The 23321-nt window shown below is 44.2% G+C and overlaps 1 protein-coding gene across 1 annotated transcript in view; it reads left to right on the forward strand.

Moving 5' to 3' along the window:
* Nucleotides 1–1331: 1331 nt before the first annotated feature.
* thada (THADA armadillo repeat containing) overlaps nucleotides 1332–23321 on the forward strand; it is a 100742-nt gene continuing 78752 nt past the window's right edge. Inside the window, exons 1-21 of the mRNA XM_038960399.1 lie at nucleotides 1332–1458; nucleotides 2249–2328; nucleotides 2427–2536; nucleotides 6856–6989; nucleotides 7297–7451; nucleotides 7541–7573; nucleotides 7699–7747; nucleotides 7997–8190; nucleotides 8494–8588; nucleotides 8745–8968; nucleotides 9137–9855; nucleotides 11151–11299; nucleotides 13014–13169; nucleotides 13344–13451; nucleotides 13604–13727; nucleotides 13918–14066; nucleotides 14361–14592; nucleotides 14791–14926; nucleotides 15015–15151; nucleotides 15305–15457; nucleotides 15778–15938. Of these exons, the coding sequence (XP_038816327.1) occupies nucleotides 2256–2328; nucleotides 2427–2536; nucleotides 6856–6989; nucleotides 7297–7451; nucleotides 7541–7573; nucleotides 7699–7747; nucleotides 7997–8190; nucleotides 8494–8588; nucleotides 8745–8968; nucleotides 9137–9855; nucleotides 11151–11299; nucleotides 13014–13169; nucleotides 13344–13451; nucleotides 13604–13727; nucleotides 13918–14066; nucleotides 14361–14592; nucleotides 14791–14926; nucleotides 15015–15151; nucleotides 15305–15457; nucleotides 15778–15938 (3291 nt within the window). The 5' untranslated portion in view covers nucleotides 1332–1458; nucleotides 2249–2255. The remainder of the gene's footprint in view (nucleotides 1459–2248; nucleotides 2329–2426; nucleotides 2537–6855; nucleotides 6990–7296; nucleotides 7452–7540; nucleotides 7574–7698; nucleotides 7748–7996; nucleotides 8191–8493; nucleotides 8589–8744; nucleotides 8969–9136; nucleotides 9856–11150; nucleotides 11300–13013; nucleotides 13170–13343; nucleotides 13452–13603; nucleotides 13728–13917; nucleotides 14067–14360; nucleotides 14593–14790; nucleotides 14927–15014; nucleotides 15152–15304; nucleotides 15458–15777; nucleotides 15939–23321) is intronic.

Raw genomic sequence — 23321 nt, forward strand, 5'->3', positions numbered from 1 at the left:
AAGTAATTCTACAACAATTGTGGCAAAGAAATTCACTTTTTGTCCTGAATACAAAGCGTTATGTTTGGGGCAAATCCAACAACACATCACTGAGTACCACTCTTCATATTTTCAAGCATGGTGGTGGCAGCATCATGTTATGGTTATGCTTGTCATCGGCAAGGACTAGGGAGTTTTTGGGGATAAAAATAAATGGAATACAGCTATAAGCACAGGCAAAATCCTAGAGGAAAACCTAGTTCAGTCTGCTTTCCACCAGACACTGGGAGATTAATTCACCTTTCAGCAGGACAATAACCTAAAACACAAGGACAAATCTACACTGGAGTTGCTTACCAACATGACATTGAATGTTCCTCAGTGGCCTAATTACAGTTTTGGCTTAAATCTATGGCAAGACTTGAAAATGGCTTTTTAAAGAATAATGGGCAAATATTGTACAATCCAGGTGTTGCAAAGCTCTTACAGAGTTACCCAAAAGACTCACAGATGTAATCACCCCCAAAGGTGCTTCTACAAAGTATTGACTCAGGGGTGTGAATACTTATATAAATTACATATGTCTGTATTTAATTTTCAATACATTTGCAAACATTTCTAAAAACATGTTTTCACTTTGTCACTATGGGATATTGTTTGTGGATGGGTGAGATTTTATTTTATTTTAACCAATTAGAATCCAGGCTGTAAAACAATGAAATGTGTAATAAATCAAGAGTTATGGACACTTTCTGAAGGCACTGTATAATTATCTCATTATGCTTGCTACTCTATACACAAAACTGTGATCATTCAAATAAATATATATCAAAACTTCATTCCTACAGTACAGTTCTACAATGCCAGATATAGCTAGAGAGCAAATGACACTCAGATTGATAGCTCTCCCACTATCTCTCCAATAAAGAGAAAAAAGCATCAATATTCTTCTACATTCTTGTCTTACCCTGAAAATGGTTGACGAAAGACAGACGGTGAGAGAGATGTTACTCCATATCAGTTATTCCATCCATATTCCCCTTGTTGTTCATGTCGTATTATCCTAATTACGAAATAAATTCGAAGAGTTTCTTCCTTTCCAAGTTTTCATTCCATCACTAAATCGAAAGAGGGTTGGCTCTGGCTCCAAGGCGTGTTTTCCAACAACTTCGTCCAATCGAATGTTGTAAAAGCGTGGCCATGTAAATTTAAACAAGTAATGTATCCAATATGATCGACATATTTTTCAACCAATGAGCGCTGTCAAATTTGTTCCAACAAAATTATTGGCCAATAAGTCAATCCTCAGGGCGGGGTTATGGAAACTCCGGAATTGACGTTATACACGTGTAGCATGATGGTGGCTAGCAGCAGCTGAGAGAAGCCACATAATTTTTTTTGTTGATATCAGGTTGTTAATTGCAATTTTGCATGTTTATTAAAAAGTCCTTCCCTAAACGTGAAAAAACTCAAATTCTGGTGAGTGGGTATTTTATGCTACGTTAGCTTTAGTAGCTCCCTCTCTTTTTGCATGCTAACGTGTAACGTTAACGTTACCTCTCTAGCTCATGGGTAAAGTGAACTTACATGTATGTTTCATTGAGCATAATTTAGCTAGCTATGCATGATATCTAACGACAATTGTTTTTTTAAGTTATCAAATATAACATGTTACGGAAAAGTATAGCTATACTTGTCTTGCAATTAAGAAGACCTAGCTAGCTAGCTAGTTGTGCTGTGTTCTTAACCTTGTGGGAAGGTGGTAATTACAAGTTGTGAAGCGTTAATTACCAGTTGGATGCATTCACGTGCTTTGTTTGTTTTGGTTGAGAAACGCCGATTGTCTAATGGTCAACAAGCTGGTCAACCATAATAAAAGTACAGCTATCATGTTTGTAAACAAATGATAGTGTTCAGAAACCGTATTAATAGATATTTTTATTCAAAATGCTGTTATTGAGATCATTCCCTTAGAAGTTGACGTCAGCATGTGGGAGAAGTTGGGGCTCAGGGAATTATAGATACGTTTCCCACTAATAATTACCAGTTGGAGGGGCGTGAATGAGGATTTTTCCCATTTGTATGAGGTAAATACCAACTTCCCACTTGGTTATGAACACCACATTATTCACTAGGATAGTCGCTCTCTAGAAAGTGTCTGGGTGCATTTCCAATGTATGGCAGTGGTCACCAATCCTGTCCCTGGAGAGCTACATCCAGAGTGTGCACTGTGCTGTCTGTTTCACTCTTCACCTGGTTGTCCTGTCAGGGGAGTCATGGTGACAAAGAAGAAAACGGTGAAAGTGGAGGCTGTGGTATTGGACAAGGACAGGCTTGATAAGTTGATAGGTGAGAGGATGGAATTGGTGTTAGCTACTGATTATTGTAACTGTGGTGGTGTTTTTCTGTATGTAAAGTGATTCTCTGTATGTATGTGTGTTTTTCAGTGTCTCTCTCTGTGGATGGAGGAGATGAGTGGATCAGACAGCTTGCCCAGACCTTGCAGGACTGTCTGGCGTTGACTGACCCAATGCAGCAGATCCAACTGGTCAAGAAGGTTGGTGTCCATTCTCCCTCTCATTACCTCAACTAACTGATAGTGTTTGATATTTTAGATTTGGGTCACACCTAGGGCCGGGTCGATACCAATATGCCGATGCTCGTTAGGATCGTGGCAAGGAAACAAAACACAAAGCGTATTTAACTTCTTTAGGAAAACAGCCCAAATGTTGGAAACAGACATCATCATCCAGTCACATTTATTAAATCAAATTGTATTTGTCACATGCTTCGTAAACAACAGGTGTAAACTTATGGGCCCTTCCTAACAATGCAGAAGAAGAAAGATAAATAATTGAAAAATAATAACACAAGGAATAAATACACAATGAGTGACGATAACTTGGCTATATACACGGGGTATGTCGATGTGCAGGGGTACAAGGTAATGGAGGTTGATATATTCGGAAAGTAATCAGACCCCTTGACTTTTTCCACATTTTGTTACGTTACATCCTTATTATAAAATGTATTAAATAAATGTTTTTCCTCATCAATCTACACACAATACCCCATAATGACAAAGCGAAAAAAGGTATTTAGAAATTGTTCCAAATATGTAAAAAAGGTATTTCTGTTTTTCATTTTTTATACAAGTATTCAGACACTTTGCTATGAGACTCGAATATGAGCTCAGGTGCAGTCTGTTTGCATTGATCATCCTTGGGATGTTTCAACAACTTGACTGGAGTGTACCTGTGATAAATTAAATTGATTGGACATGATTTGGAAAGGCACACAGACAGAAGATACTCCTCAGTAAAAGGCACATGACAGCCCACACAGAGTGAGTCCATGCAACGTATTATGGCACACACCTGTCTATGTAAGGTCCAACAGTTGACAGTGCATGTCAGAGCAAACGCCAAGCCATGAGGTTGAAGGAATTGTCCTTAGAGATCTGAGACAGGATTGTGTCGAGGCACAGATTTGGGGAAGGGTACCAAACATTTCTGCAGCATTGAAAGAACACAGTGGCCTCCATTTTAAATGGATGAAGTTTGTAACCACCAAGACTCTTCCCAGAGCTGGCTGACCGGACAAACAGCTGAACAGCTAACCAAATGTCTACCTGGGCTATTTGCATTGACACCCCGCTTTTTTACGCTGCTGCTACGAGCTGTTTATTATCAATGCAGTCACTTTACCCCACTCTACCTACATGTACAAATTACCTGAAGTACCTTGACTAACCTGTACTCCCACACATTGACTCTGTACCGGTACCCCCTGTATATAGCCTCGTTATTTTATTGTTGCTCTTACATTTTTTTAATTTAGTAAATCTTTTCTTAACTGCATTTTTGGTGAAGGGCTTGTAAGTAAGCATTTCACTGTAAGGTCTACACCTGTTGTATTCTGCGCATGTGACAAATATCATTTGATTTGATGAAACCCAGATTGAACTCTTTGGCCTGAATGCCAAGCATCACGTCTGGAGGAAACCTGGCAACATCCCTACGGTGAAGCATGTTTTTCAGCTGCAGGGACTGGAAGACTAGTCAGGATTGAAGGAAAGATGAATGGAGCAAAGTACAGAGAGGTCCTTGATGAAAACCTGCTCCAGAGCGCTCAGGACCTGAGACTGGGGCGAAGGTTCACCTTCCAACAGGACAACGACCCTAAGCACACAGCCAAGACAATCCAGCAGTGGCTTCGGGACAAGTCTCTGAATGTCCTTGAGTGGCCCGGATTTGAATCCGATCAAACATTTCTAGAGAGACCTGAAAAAAGCTGTGCAGTATCACTCCCCATCCAACCTGACAGAGCTTTAGAGGATCTGCAGAGAAGAATACAGGTGTGCCAAGCTTGTAGTGTCATATCCAATAAGACTCAAGGCTGTAATCGCTGCCAAAGGTGCTTCAACAAAGTACTGATTGAAGTGTCTGAATACTTATGTAAATGTGATATTTTTTATAAATGAGCTAAAATAAAAAAAATGTTTTGCTTTGTCATTATGTGGTATTGTGTGTAGATTGAGGGAAATAAAAATGTAATCCATTTTAGGATAAGGTTGTAACGTAAACAAAATGTGGAAAAAGTCAAGTGGTCTGAATACTTTCCGAATGAACTGTACATCTAGGTAGGTATAAAGTGACTAGGCAAGAAAGTGGGATTAAAATGGATTTGTCATCTTTTGTCAACAATCTACACAAAATAATGTAATGTCAAAGTGGAAGAAAAATTCTAAAATTTGTAGAAGATTTATGAAAAATAAAAGGCTAAAGAATTCAACCCCCTGAGTCAATACTTGTAATCACCTTTTGCTTGAAAATATGGAGAGTGGTACTGTATCGGATTTTCCCCAAACATAAGACTTTTTTATTCAGGTCAAAAAGTGAATTGCTTTGCCACTTTTTTTTTATAGTATTACTTTAGTGCCTTGTTGCAAACAGGATGCAAGTTTTGGAATATTTTTATTCTGTACAGGCTTCCTTCTTTTCACTCTGTCAATTAGGTTACTATTGTGGAGTAACTATAATGTTGTTGATCGATCCGCAGATAATTGTATGTGTGGAGTACAGAGATTAGGTAGTCATTAAAAAATCATGTTAAACACTATTGCACACAGTGAGTCTATGCAACTTATGTGACTTGTAAAGTACATTGAATACTTATTGACTCAACATTTCAGCTTTTCCTTTTTTATTCATTTGTAAGAATTTCTAAGAAGATAATTCCCACATTATGGGCTATTATGTTTAGGCCAGTGACAAACAAGCCTCAATTTAATAGATTTTACATTCAGGCTGTAACAAAAAGTCAAGGGGTGTGAATACTTTCTTTAGGCACGAACTATACTGAACAAAAATATAAACGCAACATGTAAAGTGTGTGTGTGCGCGATGTTAACTGAGCTGAAATAAAATATCCTAGAAATGTTCCATTCGCACAAAAAGCTTATTTCTCTAAAATGTTGTCATTTCTCCATTGCCAAGATAATCCATTACCTGACAGATGTTGCATATCAAGAAGCTGATTAAACAGCATGATCATTACACAGGTGCACCTTGTGCTGAGGACAATTTTAAAGGCCACTAAAAATTGCAGTTTTGTTAAACAATACAATGCCGGAGATGTCTCAAGTTTTGAGGTAGCGTGCAATTGACATGCTGACTGCAGGAATGTCCACCAGAGCTGTTGCCAGAGAATTTAATGTTCATTTTTCTACCATAAGCTGTTTTAGAGAATTTGGCAGTATGTCCAACCGACCTCACAACCGCAGACCACGTGTATTGCGTCGTGTGGGCGAGCGCTTTGCTGATGTCAATGTTGTGAACTGAGTTCCCGATGGTGGGGTTATGGTATGGGTAGGCATAAGCTACAGACAACAAATACAATTGCATTTTATCGATGGCAATTTGAATGCACCGAGAGACAGTGACGAGATCCTGAGGCCCATTGTCATGCCATTCATCCGCCGCCATCACCTCATGTTTCAGCATGATAATGCACAGCCCCATGTCGCAATGATCTGTACAGAATTCCTTGAAGCTGAAAATATCCCAGTTCTTCCATGGCCTGCGTACTCACCAGACATGTCACCCATTGAGCACGTTTGGGATGTTCTGGATCGACATGTACGACAGCATGTTCCAGTTCCCGCCAATATCCAGCAACTTCGCACAGCCATTGAAGAGGAGTGGGACAATATTCCACAGGCCACAATCAACAGCATGATCAACTCTATGAGAAGGAGATGTGTCACGCTGCATGAGGCAAATGGTGGTCACACCAGATACTGACTGGTTTTCTGATCCACGCCCCTACCTTTTTTTAAAGGTATCTGTGACCAACAGATGCATATCTATATTACCAGTCATGTGAAATCCATCGATTAGGTCCTAATGACTGATCACCTTGTATGAACTGTAAGATTGTGTCATCTGTGGATCTGTTGGGGCGGTATTTCTTTATTTTCCAAGCTATAGCACACTATTTTACACGCAGCTGCATTTTAATGGGCCAAGAAGTTTGGTCTGCTTTGTTTTCATTTTTGCCATGAAAAAAATATTGTAATAGTAGTATCGTCACAGGCCTAGTCACACCTTTGGTAGTCTGTGGGTTGGGTTGACATAAACAGGCAGAGATGTGAGAACTGGCTCAGAAACAGGTCAACTCGACCTGCACTGCAACAGAGAAGACGCCAATATTGAGATGAGACTGTCAACCACAAGTCCTACATGACACAGACCATTAGGCCTACAATACTGTCATCCAATTAACTCCTGCACATGTGTTTCTATCTCTGCATGTTTGGCCACCCCTCCCAGGTTCTCCTGGCTGGTCTAATCATGTCAGTGTGTCTCTCTCCAGGCAGGATCTCAGTTGGAGCTGCTGAGTGAGGAAGAAACTTCCCGTGGGCCTCTCCTCCAGGCCTGTCTGCACACCATGGCCCTCATCTACACCTCCCTGCTGGCCAAGAACCCCCTCCGTAGGGCCAGCGCCAGGTACACCTCCTCTCCTCAGCACATCTTCCTCTCCCTCAGTCTCTGGAGAGCTACAGGGTGTGCAGGCTTTTGTCCCAGCCCAGCACGACCACAACCGATTCAACTGCTGATCAACACCTTAATGAGTTGAACAGGTGTGTTTGTGCCGGGTTGGAAGTGGAACAAAAGCCCACACATCCAGGACCAAGGATTGTGAACACGGCTCTACTCTTTTATTTTTAATGTATTTTTTAAAGTAGACTAGCAAACGAGGTATAGAATCGCTACAATAACGTCAACACTGAATCTACTTGTTCTCTCTCGGCAGTGCCCTGAGCTCTGTACCGGACTGGCTGCAGGAGCAGACTGTCAGCTGTCTGTCCGCGTGCCTGTCGGACAGCTTGTCCACTGTGGGCTCAGACCACAGCTCATACTCACACCTAATAGACTCTATCACAGCTTGTCTAGATGCCTTCCCTCTCGGTACGTATGGAATCCCCTCGTTTAGACTGTCTCTTGTGTTTGGTATCATTTGAATAAGATAGACGTTTTAATGCTCTATTGCCTTTCAGGTGAGAGGTGTATACACAGGCTGCTAGCAGAGGGTGAGTGGTTTGTTGATCTGTTTTAGGTTTTTATCAAGCCTGCTCAGGACGGTGAGCTCAAACACAGAAACGTAGTTCGTTGATGTCTTTGGATAATATGCCTCTCCTTCTGTTCTTCTCTCCAGTGTTAACGTTCCTCCATAAGGCCTTGAGTGAATACCTCCAACTAAACAGGTAAGACAGCCTATGCTGCTAAATCCTGGTCCTCGTGACCCACAGGACGGCAGGCTTTTCTTCCAGACCGGTACTAAAACACCTGGTTCAACTAATAAAGGACTTCATTCGTTGATTAGTTAAATTAGCTGTGTTAGTGCTGGGCTTAAACCAAAGCCTGCACCCCCCCAAGTATCAGGTTTGAAAAACATGTAGCACATGCCCTCTGACTGACTGATGTGTGCTTGTCGCCCCCTGCTGTCTCCACAGTGGTCTAGCAGGTCGCCATGTGGTCCAGGCCCAGCTCATGCACTCGTGTCTGGCTGCGGTCAAGGCCTCCATGCTGGTGGTGCAGAGGTCCCAGGAGCTCATCAGCGCCGCCCTACAGGCAGCTCATCCTCACTGCACCCTGCAGCTCACCCTCAGTGGCCTACTGGACTGCTACACACACATCCTCACAGATGGTGAGGACCGTGTTACACTAGGGGTTTATTCACAAGGAACCAAACAGAAGCCAACAGAACGAAACAAGGAGGGACCTACCTGAATTTTTCCAATAAACTCTTGTTTTCGTTGCAAAACGTTGTCAGTTTGGAGTAAACCGTTTCCGTTGAAAAACGTTTTGCAACTGTTTGCTGTGGCTTGGTCTGAATGAATACGGCCCTCGTTACTCAACATCAGCTCATAAAGTCTGGGCACTGAGCATCTGACTCTTTCCATATCTCTCATTATCTCCCCTCTCTCTCGTCTGTCCCCCCCCCCACCAGAGAACTTCCTGCAGGCGGTCCAGAGCACGGCTGGCATGGCAGTGGTCCTGCTGACCCGGTCTGTCATGGGGAGTGGAGATAGAGTGGCCGCGGTGGTGAGTGACCCCTACACCCGATACACTCACAAGTACCCTGAATGAATTATTTTGTGTTGTTCATTTATACTAGTAATGGCCATGATGTTGAATGATGGAACTTTTTGTCTGTCTATTTCTGTATGTTTTTCTGTCTCTGTCCATCTGCCTGTCCAGGTGGCAGGTCTCCTGCAAGGTTCAGAGCAGAGTGGTGAGTGCGCCCCCGTGTGGCTGAGACAGAGCTGTACGGTGCTGTATGACAGTGGCCGTCCCGCGGGGGTGTCCCTCTACCTGTGTCATGGGGCCCTGGCTATGCTAAACTGGAGAGGGGCAACCCAGGGGCCACAGAGGGAACAGCTGCTGCTGCTGGTTCCCCAAACACTGCTGGCGCTGGACACCAGGTTAGACACACACACACACACATGCACTCAGGAGCTAGCACGCAGACACGCCGCACAGACACACACGTATGCAAACATACACACACTTGTGCGATTGCTAACACCCAAATGGTTGTCATTTTGGTTGACTATTGTTCTGTCTGTCTCTCTCTGTGTGTGTGTTTGTAGTGTAAAGGAGTCTAGCACAGCCATGGTGGTAGCCCGCGTGCTTACCCTGTGGAGCGGAGCCGCCTTGGACAGCCTGCAGGGTGGGCTGTCGTCTCCCCCAGGCCTGCTTCACGACTCCCTCCGCGGGGGCTCAGAGCTCCAGGGGCACCTGCTGGAGCACGTCTACACCCACTGGGAGCACCCCTTGGATGGGGTCCGCCACCAGACCCGCGCCCTCTTCAAGAACCTCCTCCTCCTGCACCATTACAGCAGCCCTCTAGCCTTTTCTGACCCCTACAGGGACCCATACTTTACCCAGCTAACCCACAACCTGCTGGGCCTGGAGTGGCACCAGAGAGGGAAGTATGGCTCTCTGGCCTGCCTGGTTGAGCTCCTAGGGGCAGGGTACCTGTTGGCTCTGGACCCCCAGCTGCCCTCACGTCTCCTGGGCTTGATGGGGGACCAGACCCTGGCACCTTACGCTAGCGACCTGCTAGAGAGGCTGTTTGTCAGTCATAAGGCCCAGCTGGTTGAGGAAGGTGGCACAGGGGGCACAGAGGCGGGCATGGAGAGGTGGCACCAGACCTGGGTGACTCCATTGCTTCAGGTGCTGTGTAGAGCCAGGCTGGACCAGACCACCTATATCCTGGACTATTTCCTTCCCAAGCTGCTGCGCTGTTCCCCCTCCAGTCTGGCCCACATGGTACAGGCCCTACAGGACACCCCACCCTGCAGCGCAGGTAGATATACATGTACACACACACATCCCAGGGGTCGTGTTAACGCAGGATTCAGTGTTTTTCACTCAGAAATGGAAAGATATATGTTGCTGTGTTTTTATAAACGCAAATATAAAAAGTTTCTTATTGTAAATTCTGTTCGGCTTCTGTCAGAATTCACTCCAAATCATAAATGTAGAAGGACTCATTTCGTGCTTCAGTTGCACTTCTCCACAGAGATTAAATATATTTCTTATTTTATTTATTTATTTTGTTTCACCTTTATTTATCCAGGTAGACTAGTTGAGAACAAGTTCTCATTTACAACTGAGACCTGGCCAAGATAAAGCAAAGCAGTTCGACACAAACAACACAGAGTTACACATGGAATAAACAAACATACAGTCAATAATACAGTAGAGAGAAAAAAAATTAAGTCTATATACAGTGTGTGCAAATGGCGTGAGGAGGTAAGGAAATAAATAGGCCATAGTAGCAGGTAATTACAATTTAGCAAATTAACGCTGGAGTGATAGATGTGCAGATGATGATGTGCAAGTAGAAATACTGGGGTGCAAAAGAGCAGAAAAATAAATAAAAACAATATGGGGATGAGGTAGGTAGATTGGATGGGCTATTTACAGATGGGCTGTGTACAGCTGCAGCGATCGGTTAGCTGCTCAGATAGCTGATGCTTAAAGTTAGTGAGGGAGATATAAGTCTCCAACTTCAGCGATTTTTGCAATTCGTTCCAGTGATTGGCAGCAGAGAACTGGAAGGAAAGGCGGCCAAAGGAGGTCTCATCACGTGTAGGATAGTTTTCTATGCTACTATTCTCGGGTAGCAAGTTAAAATGCAGGTAACTTTAACGGAAACATTAGGAAATGTAGCTGGCTAAATTCTTTCTATGATAAACATTAGAACTATGAAGGCCATTAATCGTTTTTTCAACAACAAAAAAAACGTGCTTTTTCATCGTAAGTACATTTGTGTGGCTGCTAGCCAAATAGCTTTGCACTGCTGTGTCGTCTGATGAAAACAATTTTCTGCTGAATGTGTTGCGCTTCATTTATTTTGTGTGAAGGAAAACTGGAGACGCACACCCCTTATTACTCTATTTAAGCCAAAAAACACTGTTGACTGTCAATATGAAATGCAGGTGAAATAGTTAAAAACAAAGATTATTTCGTTTGTCTGTGTTTTGAAAATGCACATTTCTGAAAGCTAATGTGACCCATGCATACACGTCCCTATATATACAAAATGTCAATATTTTCTGAAACATTGATAGAATTTTTATCATGGTGTATGTTTAGGACCTCCGGGCAGTAGGGGTGCTTTGGGTGCTCTGATGACGTGTCTGCGTGCAGCACGGGCCCAGGGGGTCGTCCAGTCAGAGGGGCTATGGGGGGGACTTGTACCCCTCTTTCTGCTTCGTCAGGCTCTGGTTCACAAACATGACCAGGTGAGGAGAGAGCTGTATGCATGTATGTATGTATGTATGTATACACACACAGTTGAAGTCGGAAGTTTACATACACCATAGCCAAATACATTTAAACTCAGTTTTTCACAATTCCTGACATTTAATCCTAGTAAAAATGCCCTGTCTTAGGTCAGTTAGGATCACCACTTTATTTTAAGAATGTGAAATGTCAGAAAATATTGGAGAGAATTATTTATTTCAGCTTTTATTTCTTTCATCACATTCCCAGTGGGTCAGAAGTTTACATACACTCAATTAGTATTTGGTAGCATTGCCTTTAAATTGTTTCACTTGGGTCAAACGTTTTGAGTAGCCTTCCACAAGCTTCCCACAATAAGTTGGGTGAATTTTGGCCCATTCCTCCTGACAGATCTGGTGTAACTGAGTCAGGTTTGTAGGCCTCCTTGCTCGCACATGCTTTTTCAGTTCTGCCCACACATGTTCTATAGGATTGAGGTCAAGGCTTTGTGATGGCCACTCCAATACCTTGACTTTGTTGTCCTTAAGCCATTTTGCCACAACTTTGGAAGTATGCTTGGGGTCATTGTCCATTTGGAAGACCCATTTGCGACCAAGCTTTAACTTCCTGACTGATGTCTTGAGATGTTGCTTCAATATATCCACATCATTTTCCTCCCTCATGATGCCATCTATTTTGTGAAGTGCACCAGTCCCTCCTGCAGCAAAGCACCCCCACAACATGATGCTGCCACCCCCGTGCTTCACGGTTGGGATGGTGTTCTTCGGCTTGCAAGCATTCCCCTTTTTCCTCCAAACATAACGATGGTCAAACAGTTCTATTTTTGTTTCATCAGACCAGAGGACAAGTACGATCTTTGTCCCCATGAGCAGTTGCAAACCGTAGTCTGGCTTTTTTACGGCGGTTTTGGAGCAGTGGCTTCTTCCTTGCTGAGCGGCCTTTCAGGTTATGTTGATATAGGACTCGTTTTACTGTGGATATAGATACTTTTGTACCTGTTTCCTCCAGCATCTTCACAAGGTCCTTTGCTGTTGTTTTGGGACTGATTTGCACTTTTCGCAGCAAAATACGTTTATCTCTAGGAGACAGAATGCGTCTCCTTCCTGAGCGGTATGACGGCTGCGTGGTCCCATGGTGTTTATACTTGCGTACTGTTGTTTGTACAGATGAACGTGGTACCTTCAGGCGTTTGGAAATTGCTCCCAAGGGTGAACCAGACTTGTGGAGGTCTGCAAAAAATTTTTTTTTGAGGTCTTGGCTGATTTCTTTTGATTTTCCAATGATGTCAAGCAAAGAGGCACTGAGTTTGAAGGTAGGCCTTGAAATACATCCACAGGTACACCCCCATTAGGCTAATTGAAATCATTTGAGTCAATCAGAATCTTCTGAAGCCATGACATCATTTTCTGGAATTTTCCAAGCTGTTTAAAGGCACAGTCAACTTAGTGTATGTAAACTTCTGACCCACTGGAAATGTGATACAGTGAAATAATCTGTCTGTAAACAATTGTTGGAAAAATTACTTGTCATGCACAAAGTAGATCTCCTAACCAACTTGCCAAACTATAGTTTGTTAACAAGAAATTTGTGGAATGGTTAAAAAACTAGTTTTAATGACTCCAACCTAAGTGTATGTAAACTTCCGACTTCAACTTTGTATGTGTGTGTATATATGTGTGTGTGTGTTAATAACGTCATTCTTTGTCTTCTCAGGTGCGAATGGACGCTCTTGGGTTATTGTGCGAGAGTCATCGTCGCACAGAGGTTCTGACCTCGCAGGAAATGGAGCTGCTTCATCACTTCCTGCCCTCCAGTCTAAACAGCCAATCACCAGGAGTCAGGCAGCTGACTGTCAGCCTGCTCAAAAAGGTCAGACACTGCTTTTTAATCCAGTATTGTGTTATACATCAATGGGCATTGCAGAGACCCAGATTATGCATGCTCCTGGACTAAAACACTTTCAATGAATTGCCTATTGAAAGTCCTTTTTAGTCTAGGTGTAGACTGACAAGTAGATATCTATTGATTTGTGTGTGTGTGTAGCTGCTGTGCAGAGTGAAGGACAGTGGTCAGTCATTGCAGCGGAGGCTGGTCCAGGAGAGAGACCAGGGACAGAAGGACAGAGACCAACACATACTGGACACGTACAAGGTACACTATGATTATGTTGAGTTATATAGGGCTCAATGATCTGTACCATGTATTCTAAGTGGGGAAGACACCGATGGGAATGTTTGGGGAGATGGGAGGGAGAGTTTCAACCTACAATGCTCTGTATACAACGTGTGTGAATGTGTGCTCAGGAGTTCCTGTGCTGGCTGTGTGAGAGCCTGTTCGGTGTGCTTCTCCCCGGGGCCTCCTTTTCCACCTGTCTGACAGCCCTCCACCTGCTGTGCCAGCTGGCCCACCTCTTCACCTTCAACACTGGTACTGTACACACACACTTTACATCATCAATTACTTCTCCATCATTATCATTCTTATCACTGTAATCATACACCTCTCTCTCTCGCTCTCTCTCTCTCTCTCTCTCTCTCTCTCTGTCTCTCTCTCTCTGTCTCTCGCTCTCTCTCTCTCTCTCTGTCTCTCTGTCTCTGTCTCTCTCTGTCTCTCTCAGGGTCTGATGATGTGTTTGCTCTGGGAGAGGTGGTGACCCCTGCACACGCGCAGAATGTCCTTTACTGCGTCGCCAGCAACTTCCTGGAGGTCAAGCAGCTGGCCTCCGCGTTGCTACGGCAACTCCCTCCATCTGCCGTGGGGCTGCAGGTCAGTGAGACGAGCTTCGATGGTTCCGTAGACCTGCCCTTGGTCACTCGACGTGCAGAGTCGTGTACTCTATGCTATATCTCACTTTAGGTACACACAACACATACACCTTCACATTGCAGTGAACTGGGTAGTGGGACATTAACCTGTACCTCTAAACTCAAGTCTGGATTGAAACTTAGAGATCCTGGTTTAATCAAAGAGTTGGTCGACTGGAGATCTTGAATGTGTGTGTCAGATTGAAGTTGTGGTGTAGTGATGGCTGCTTTATCCATTACCCCCCCTCCCCCATAGGAGCCAGGCAGGATGCAGTCTCTGCTCCAGGCAGCTCTGGACCTCAGCACCAGCACCAAGCCTTTTGACAGTGTCACGGCTTCCCACCTCTTCAACCTGTTCCTCCACCAGCCTGCCCTGCCCCAGGCCCTGTTGCTCTGTGCCCAGGAGCAGGGCCTCTCCTTCCAGCCTCCCGCTCTAACCCAGCCCCAGGCTTTTGAGGCCCTCACCCTGGAGACTAACACTCTGGCAGGTAATGCTGATATTGATTTTGTTTCTTTTCTTAAACTCAAAGCACTTTACGTTGTATGGGGTTGCATTGAAGTTATTTTTGTGCCAAACGCTAATTGCACCAGCTGTCATATTCCTCATCTCACAGATATTGCTCAGTGCTTGCAGTAATTGACATTACCATGCTATGCTGTTGTGTGATTGTGTGTGTTTGTTTCAGTGGTGCAGTTCTTGTTGCTGTGTCTGAAGGCCGAGGTGGTGAAGGCAGAGTCGTCTCTCCTGCTGGCAGCAGCCTCCTACCCTCTCTACGGCCGAGCCCACTGTATCACTGCTGCCTTACAGCAACTCAACACCGGGTGAGGGGACACACACACACACACACACACATTTGTCTTAGCCAGTCTGTGTGTATTGTTTATCCTGTTTGTGTGTGTGTGTCCCCAGGTGTCTGACTCTGACAGGTCAGTGGAGGAGTGTGGTGTCAGAGCTCATCACAGTGTCCTATAGGATGTCTGAAGTAGTGTCACCTGTCGTCCAGAGCTCCTCCCCCGAAGGCCTCATCCCCATGGATACCGACTCAGGTCAGCACCTCTGGTCTAGATTAGCGAGTGATGATGCCTCATAACTAGTGCCCAGAGTTGGTTTTTGGTAAGGGAAAAACACCTGACCCTGCACAAGGCAGATGGTGTGTTTTTAAAGGAGTGTGTTAAAAGTGTGTGTGTACCTCTTCTCAGAAACGTCCGCTGGTCTGCAGAGGATCCTGCAGGAGATCCAGCCTCGCGACACCAACGACTTTTTCACCAGCGCCAGAGAGCTGGACACCGAGCCGTCTGGACAGGAGAACGGACCTGCGGCCCCCACAGACAGACCACAGCATGACAGCACAGGTCAGCAATACACATTTCCACTCACTCACTGAACTAGGATATATCATGTCAACATGTTGTGCTGCTGCTGTGTCTTTTGTGTTCTATCAGACACAGCAGATGAGGGGTGAAACACTGCCCCCATCAGGACAGAACCGGTACTACAGCCATCTGTGTTTCACCACCCCTCACCTGCTGGGACAGGTGTTATGCACTAATAGTGGATACAACACACAGTGAAAATACTATTTGTTTGGCATAACCCATTCCAGAAAGCTTTTGGTTGGGTCGTGTGTTGTGGTGTCCAGTGTATTTTCAGTGTGCATCTGCGTGTGTTGTAGGTGGTAGTGGTGTTGGCTACAGGGTGACCGCTCAGATGGTGTTGGTGTGCTGCTGGAGGAGTATGAAGGAGGTGTCCATGGTGCTGGGTCAAGTGTGTCAGAGCCTCCCCTTACAAACCTCCAGCAAAAACTCTGACCAGGGGCTCATCACCGAGGAGCAGGTGAGAGACGGACACGCACTTAAACGTGAACTCAATGCCATCTCTTTTACCCTAGCATGTAAAGACAGCCTGACACCCAGTGAATACATGCTTGAACAAAATACCAGTAAAACACACACTCCCAGTTTAACTGTGTGTTGTTGTTTACATCCAGACACATACACACGTTAACACACTCCGCTTTTCCCAGCATGGACGTGGGCCTGGAGGATGTGTTTGGGGATGGCAACGCATGTTTACTGCAGTGAAAATCTTCAATTAGCATCCGCCCTCATTAGCGGAACGCTTTCATTTTAGGACGACCTGCTGTTTAACGGCCACGATTGCCTCGGTTCCCAACTTTCCTCGCATTCTTTCCAAATCACTTCCACTACCGCCCGACCCTCTCCTGAATAGATAAAACGCTAAAACCACTCCCACCCCCCTGTTCTCTCTGGCCACATAGCAAAACACCAACAGACAGCCTGCTCAGTGCTCAGACACCCCCTACCTCACTCCCTTACCCCAGGCCAGCACTGTCAAATAGGCTGTAGCGTTTATGTCCCCGTTTATGTCCGCTTGATCTCATGTTGTCTCTTTTTGGTCTCGTCTCCTTCTGTGCTGTGTGCACCTTCCCATTTACACCAGAGATCTGAATATAATGAAGAGATGCTCATGTCTCAGCCCTAACAATGGGAGTCATCCCAAAGGCGGGAATGCAGGCGACAAGCTTAGTTCCAAAGCAAGCCCATAGAAACACATTGGGCTTATTTTAGACAGATTTTGGCGAGAGTGAAACCTCTCGCTTTGCTTTGTTCCTCTCAGTTTACACACACACACACACACACACACACACACACACACACACACACACCAAGTCCCTCCCCCTCCCCCTGCCACTCACGCCAACAAAGTTGAGAGATCACTTCTTCCTCTCTGACGAGCGGTTTCAACTCGCTACTTGCATTTGAGGCTTGGTCCAACAGAATCGGTCACATGGGCACTGAAACGCATTGAGGCATTATTTTACTGTTATAGATGAGAGGACAACCTTTCTAGTGATAAACTGTTTGTCTCAGCTACTCAAATAGTGAGCAGACACTACTAAAACAACAGTATTTATGAACTATTTGTCTAAACTACTCAAATAGTGCGCAGAGCAGACACTACTAAAACAAGTTTTAATGAACATTGATTCTGGAAAATGAATGCTCAGGTTGTGGCCCACAGCATTGCGGTTCCATCTACCGCTAGCAGCATTTTAGCCAAATACTGTTATACTAGCTGTCTAGTATGTGTTTTATAAATGTGCAGAAAATATAAATCACATTTATATAAGGACTTGGTACCTCCACATTCTGAGAAAAAATGTAGGCATATTGATTATGACATCTGAAGTGGACAGGTTAGCATGCTGTTCAGACAGTCTTGAAGGAGTTCCCACATATGCTGAGCCCTTGTTGGCTGCTTTTCCTTAACTCTGCGTTCCAACTTATCCCAGACCATCTCAATTGGGTTGAGGTCGGGGATTGTGGAGGCCAGGTCATCTGATGCTGCACTCCACATTGCGTCATGCATAAGAACAGCCCTTAGCCGTGGTATATTGGGCATATACCACACCCCCTCGTGCATTATTGCTTAAATATACAGTACCAGTCAAAAGATTGGACACAACTATTCATTCAAAGGTTTTTCTTTATTTTTACTATTTTCTACATTGTAGAATAATAGTGAAGACATCAAAACCATGAAATAACACATATAGCATCATGTAGTAACCAAAAAAGAGTTCAGTGGGATGCTAGCGTCTCATTTCGACAACTTCCGGTGAAATTGCAGAGCGCGATATTCAAATTACAGAAATGGTAATATTTAACATTCATGAAAATACAAGTGTCATACATCAGTTAAAAGCTTAACTTCTTGTTAATCCAGCCGCTGTGTCAGATTTCAAAAAGGCTTTACGGCGAAAGCACAACATGCGATTATCTGAGGACAGCGCCCAGCACACACAAGCATTAAAAACATTTTCCAACCAGGCAGATGCACCACGATAGTCAGAAATAGCGATAAAATAAATCACTTACCTTTGAAGATCTTCTTCTGTTGGCACTCCAAAAGGTCCCAGCTACATCACAAATGGTCGTTTTGTTCGATAAAGTCCTTCTTTATATCCCCAAAAACTCAGTTTAGCTGGCGCGCTTCATTCAATAATCCACTGGTTTCCCTCCTTCAAAATGCATACCAAATGAATCCCAAACGTTACCAATAAACTTCTCCAAACAAGTCAAACAACGTTTATAATCAAACCTCAGGTACCCTAATATGTAAATAAACGATAAAAATTAAGATGGAGAATTACTGGAGATAAACAACAAAGTATGCACATTCGCCAGTACGCGTAACAAACACTACAGCCAAAATGGGAGCCACTTAAAAAAACTACAAATTCTAGCTCATTTTTCCAAAAACAAGCCTGAAACTCTTTCTAAAGACTTTTGACATCTAGTGGAAGCCCTAGGAATTGCAATCTGGGAGGTTTTCCCTTCATATTAAAAATGACAGCCATAGGAGTCAATGGTGGGCTGAATTTGTTTTTCGTTTTCTGGATGGTTTGTCCTCGGGTTTTCGCCTGGCATATCAGTTCTGTTATACTCACAGACATTATTTTAATATATGCATATATGCATATCCTAGCCTCTGGGCCTGAGTAACAGGCAGTTTACTTTGGGCACGCTTGTCATCAAGACGTCAAAATACTGCCCCCTAGCCCGAAGAGGTTTTTAACAAATCTAAATATATTTTATATTTGAGATTCTTCAAAAGTAGCCACCCTTTGCCTTGATGACAACTTTGCACACTTGGCATTCTCTCAACCAGCTTCATGCGGTAGTCACCTGGAATTAATTTAAATTAACAGGTGTGCCTTAACAGTTCATTTGTGGACTTTCTTTCCTTAATGTGTTTGAGACAATCAGTTGTGTCAAGGTAGGGGTGGTATACAGAAGATAGCCCTATTTGGTCAAAGACCAAGTCCATATTATGGCAAGAACAGCTCAAATAAGCAAAGAGAAATGACAGTCCATTACTTTAAGACATGAAGGTCAGTCGTTATCATTAGTAGGCTTGGTATTAGTATCCTTCTATAACCACCCTCGAGCTGTAGGACTAAGAGCCCGTCCTGTTTAGTCTTAATACCGTAACTTCCTTAGGCCTATTTCAATATATCAATCAATCATTCATTCGTTCATGCCATCACACAGCATAGTAGACATTGATGCTTTGAAATGAAATCAAGCATTTTAGTTAAATTAAATAATAGATTTGAATAATTAGCCTAAACAATAAATGAACCGCAATTCATGCAAATGTTTTTCACGTTAAGAGCGCAAGGCTTGAGGGAGAAGGGAATGTTTTTTTTCCTTAACAAATGAGGGATTTTGGAAACGGGACTTTTCAGTCCAAAACAAGTAAGAAACTAAATGGCTGAAATGATGTAGCAGCTTCAGCATGGACAGAGCAATAAACACTAGCTGCGCCGTGGGGCCTTTTTGTTGCAGTAGGGAGGAGAGGGAGACAACATGCGCCAGTCACACAGGCACTCGCTGTCAAGAACAGGACGACTCTTGGTGGACCAAGATATATTTTTAGTCAAGGACAGCCGAGAGAGCGAATATTGCCAATAAGTTTGAAAAAATCTAGATGTTTAGGACATCGCCTAGTTCAATCCAGTTTTCTGTGTTTGTAGAATGGGTCTTGTCTGCGCAGACAGAAACCCTGTCTAACCTGCCACAGAGATTGGCACGCTCAGTCAATACTACTGTGTGTGTGTGTCTGATAAATCTTTCTAACACTCGTTTAGTTAACCTCCGCACTGTTTTGCGTTACGGTTGCCACGGCGACGTGGCAGATGTTTCTGTGCCTGGTCGGCACCATAGCAACTTAAACGTTAGTCATAGTGGCTGGCCGATGGTGTTTAATCCTTCATATTCATGGGACTGCCTGGGCTTCAGATGGTAGACAGAGACAGTCCACCGAGCCAGGAGGACCGTTTCCACCCTGGGGGGCATTCTGGGATACGTCTCCTCCATCTTGGGAGGCCCCCGTAGTCTGTAGAGATGTGTGTTCTGTGAGACGGGACCCTGGTGGTGATGTAACCGCTCGTCTTTCTGTGTGCTTGGTGCCAGTGTGAATCTGAGGTCCTCCGTGGTTTTACAGCTGTAGTGTTTGTTTGTCCTGGCCTGGAATAGATGTACAGTTTGGTCTTCAGTGGAGACACAGCCATCAGTGTGGCCTCTCTGGACTGTGACACTTCCCCTCGTTCTCTCTCTTAGCATTTTACTATTGCTGATAACATGTGTTATTGTGTGGCTCATGTTTCCCCAGACACCGTTTTTATAAGAAACAGGAACAAGGGTAAGGGTGGGAGGGAGTTATTTATCTTTGCTTTCCTGGAAATGTTGTGGACAGAGTTGGTGGGATATTTTCCACACTAAGACATTGGTGTAAAGCATTGTATCTACTCCATCATGCGCATTCACTGAAATGTACTTTTTTTTTTTACTCAACCCAAGAATGACAAACCCAATAAAAGAATGTGCCATCAACCCATCTGACCTCATTGCCCCAAACTGTGATCCTACACCCTGCTGTATAGCAGTGCATTACCAACGTAACCACTGCAGTACGAACCCAATGAGTGTCCCATCAGATCTACTCATTCACAACCCTGAGTCTAGAGTGCAACCTGAGGACAGAGCTGACCTCACTGCAGTAAAACTCTAGTGAAAGCCACTCAGGGAGGGCAGTGACCTAACCGCCGTGCGGTGCTAAGCTGGGCCCTCGCTGTGGCCGAGAGTGGGGCAGCTATTTAAGGTGCAAGGCGTTTGTGTAATCGTTAAATTTCCACTGGGGTTCCTGGTTGGTGGGGGAACTTAATTTAGATGGGACACTTCCTGTTTGCAACGCGCCCATTTCTTAGAAAAGCTTCCTTGTTTCCCAACGTCCTAATTACACAGGGCTGTGTCAGTGACCCAAATAGCTGCTTTTCCTCCTGACGACTGGGCAGGCTGCCGGGCCTTGGGGCCTGGACTGGCGGTGGGTATGAGAGCCTTAAGGAGGGAAAACTGTAGCTGATGCGCTACTGCTACTGTTGTTGATCTGATGCCATTGACTGGAGGGCCCGTGGGGATTATGCAACAGGCTAAGAGAGCAGAGCAATCAAGGAAGTAAGACCAAAGAAATACTCAACATTGACATTGGCTGTAACGCTACGCATATTCGTACTGAATCGTTCGGTACGGGGACCTCTGTTCTCACTGAACCCGAATGAATACATAACACTAGGCCTATAGGCTCTGCCTACACTGCGTTGTATGCTATTGCCTCATGAGTAAATCTGAGCTGGGAATTTTTTTTTGTAGGCTATTCCGTTGAAACAACTACAGCCTATGCACACAATGTAATCAAAATTCAAATTTTAACTGGTGGATTTCAAACTGTCCTTTTGTGAGGTGCAACCCGGGAACTTTGTAGGTGGCGGGATCGATTTAAACCATCGTTTAAAGTTTGGAAACATTTTGGCTTCACAACTTGATTACAACTGCGATGGACAGAGATTGTGGATAAGAAGTGAACCGTATGTTTTCCACTGCTCAACGAGAATAGCCTCTGCAGAGTGCCGTGTGGAGCTTGTTGTTGGCCTCCGTGTGTGGCAAAGCAAGTTAGAACATCTAATCGATGGAAGATAGAATTAAAAGTCTGGAATATAATGTTTTATGATAACTGTAGGCTACTACGAACAAGAACCAACAGTTAGGCTGCTATTTAAAAATCTGAATAAAGGTATTGTTATTTAACTGTAGGAGAGGAAGAAAGTGCATGCAGACTCAATTTGGCTAGCTAACGTAGCTAGCTATTTTAGCCAATTCGCTTCTCCTGGTTTGATGCAGTCAAGACGGGAGTACTACTTTATCATATTGGATGATAAATATTCGAGCTATGATGATGTGTGAAACTTAGTTTATTACAGTTGAGACGTGCCATTTAAAATACACTTGAAAAAACAAGTTGGCCTGGGATGAAAGGGCGTGTTGTTGGGGGTTATTTTGTAGTGTGTCTGGTTTTTATAAACGTGTGAAAAGGAGAGAGAACTAGGGTCCTTATTTGGGGCAGTGCTAAAAGATGCCTGTCCAAATCTCTGGCTTTAGAGGGGATAAGCCCAACCAGGTTGTGGATGAAACTCAAGAGGGTGTGTGGAATTCTAGAAGTACCCCGTTCTCACTCCCACAGAGCTGGCCCTAGGGCTGGTATGGTGACACTATTACCGCCACACCGGCGGTCATTATATAATGCCGTTGAGTCATTATAACTGGGCTTCTTCAAAACTGCGTTCTGATGCCGCTGATGGTCATTAGTAGCCTACCAAACTTGCAAAGGCCAGTTGCTAGTGGCCTGGTACTCAGCGTTCTTGTCCCCCTAATCGATCGGACATCAATGTACCAGGCCACTAGCAAAAATCAAATCAAACACTTCATGAGAGCCCTGGCATTAAGAGTTTGAACGGAATAGGATCACCTGTTTTGCAGCGAGAGCCAGCTCATCATGGATGGTTGCTGCATAGATTGAAATAAGTGTTCCTATAAGCCCAAGCCCATGTTGCGCAACATTTCTATAGGCTATGCAATTGCGTAAGAAAACAGTTTTGATGGCCTCTATTAAAAAGAGGAGGATCCCACCTACTTTCTACAGGCTTGCTATATTTATTTTTCAGCTTCCTTAATATTAACCACATTGCTTCGCTTTAAAACCTTAGTAGCTTACCAGGCTGGCATGAAAATTGACCGTGGGAAAAGCGTCCTCTGTTCGCTATTCAAGTGCATATAGATGCCAAGTCTTTAATACCACCGGCCCCTGTTCTGACCGGTGCATGATCAAAACTAATTTCACACACATCATTTAGTATATGTAAAGACGAGATTCCATTGAGAGTAGTCTGATGGGTGAGAATATTAGCACTTGTGAATGATGCCCAGTGTGTGCCTCGATCACACCTCTGCAGCGTCGTTGCGTTTTGGTACACCAGAAGTACATTCATTTCCAATGGACCGCTGTGTTTGCCTCGCAGTGTTGCGTTGCAGAGGCAGTTGCGTTCTGTGTGGTGCATACGTTGGATTTATCGAACGTATGCTTCAAACTGTATGTATAGACGGCTTGACAGAAATGGGAGCAGAAGGTGATTGTTGAACTTTTGTTGCACACATCCAGATGCTGCGTACCATTTTGCGCAATGACGCTGTAGGTGTGATCGAGGCGTAAGGTAAGAAACCGCACTGACTTTTTTTTTTTGTAGCCCACAGCCATATGGCATAGCAAGATCAGGGCCTAACATAAGGACGACTCAGA

The sequence above is a fragment of the Salvelinus namaycush genome, chromosome 22 (genome assembly GCF_016432855.1).
Source record: "Salvelinus namaycush isolate Seneca chromosome 22, SaNama_1.0, whole genome shotgun sequence".
NCBI lineage: Eukaryota > Metazoa > Chordata > Actinopteri > Salmoniformes > Salmonidae > Salvelinus > Salvelinus namaycush.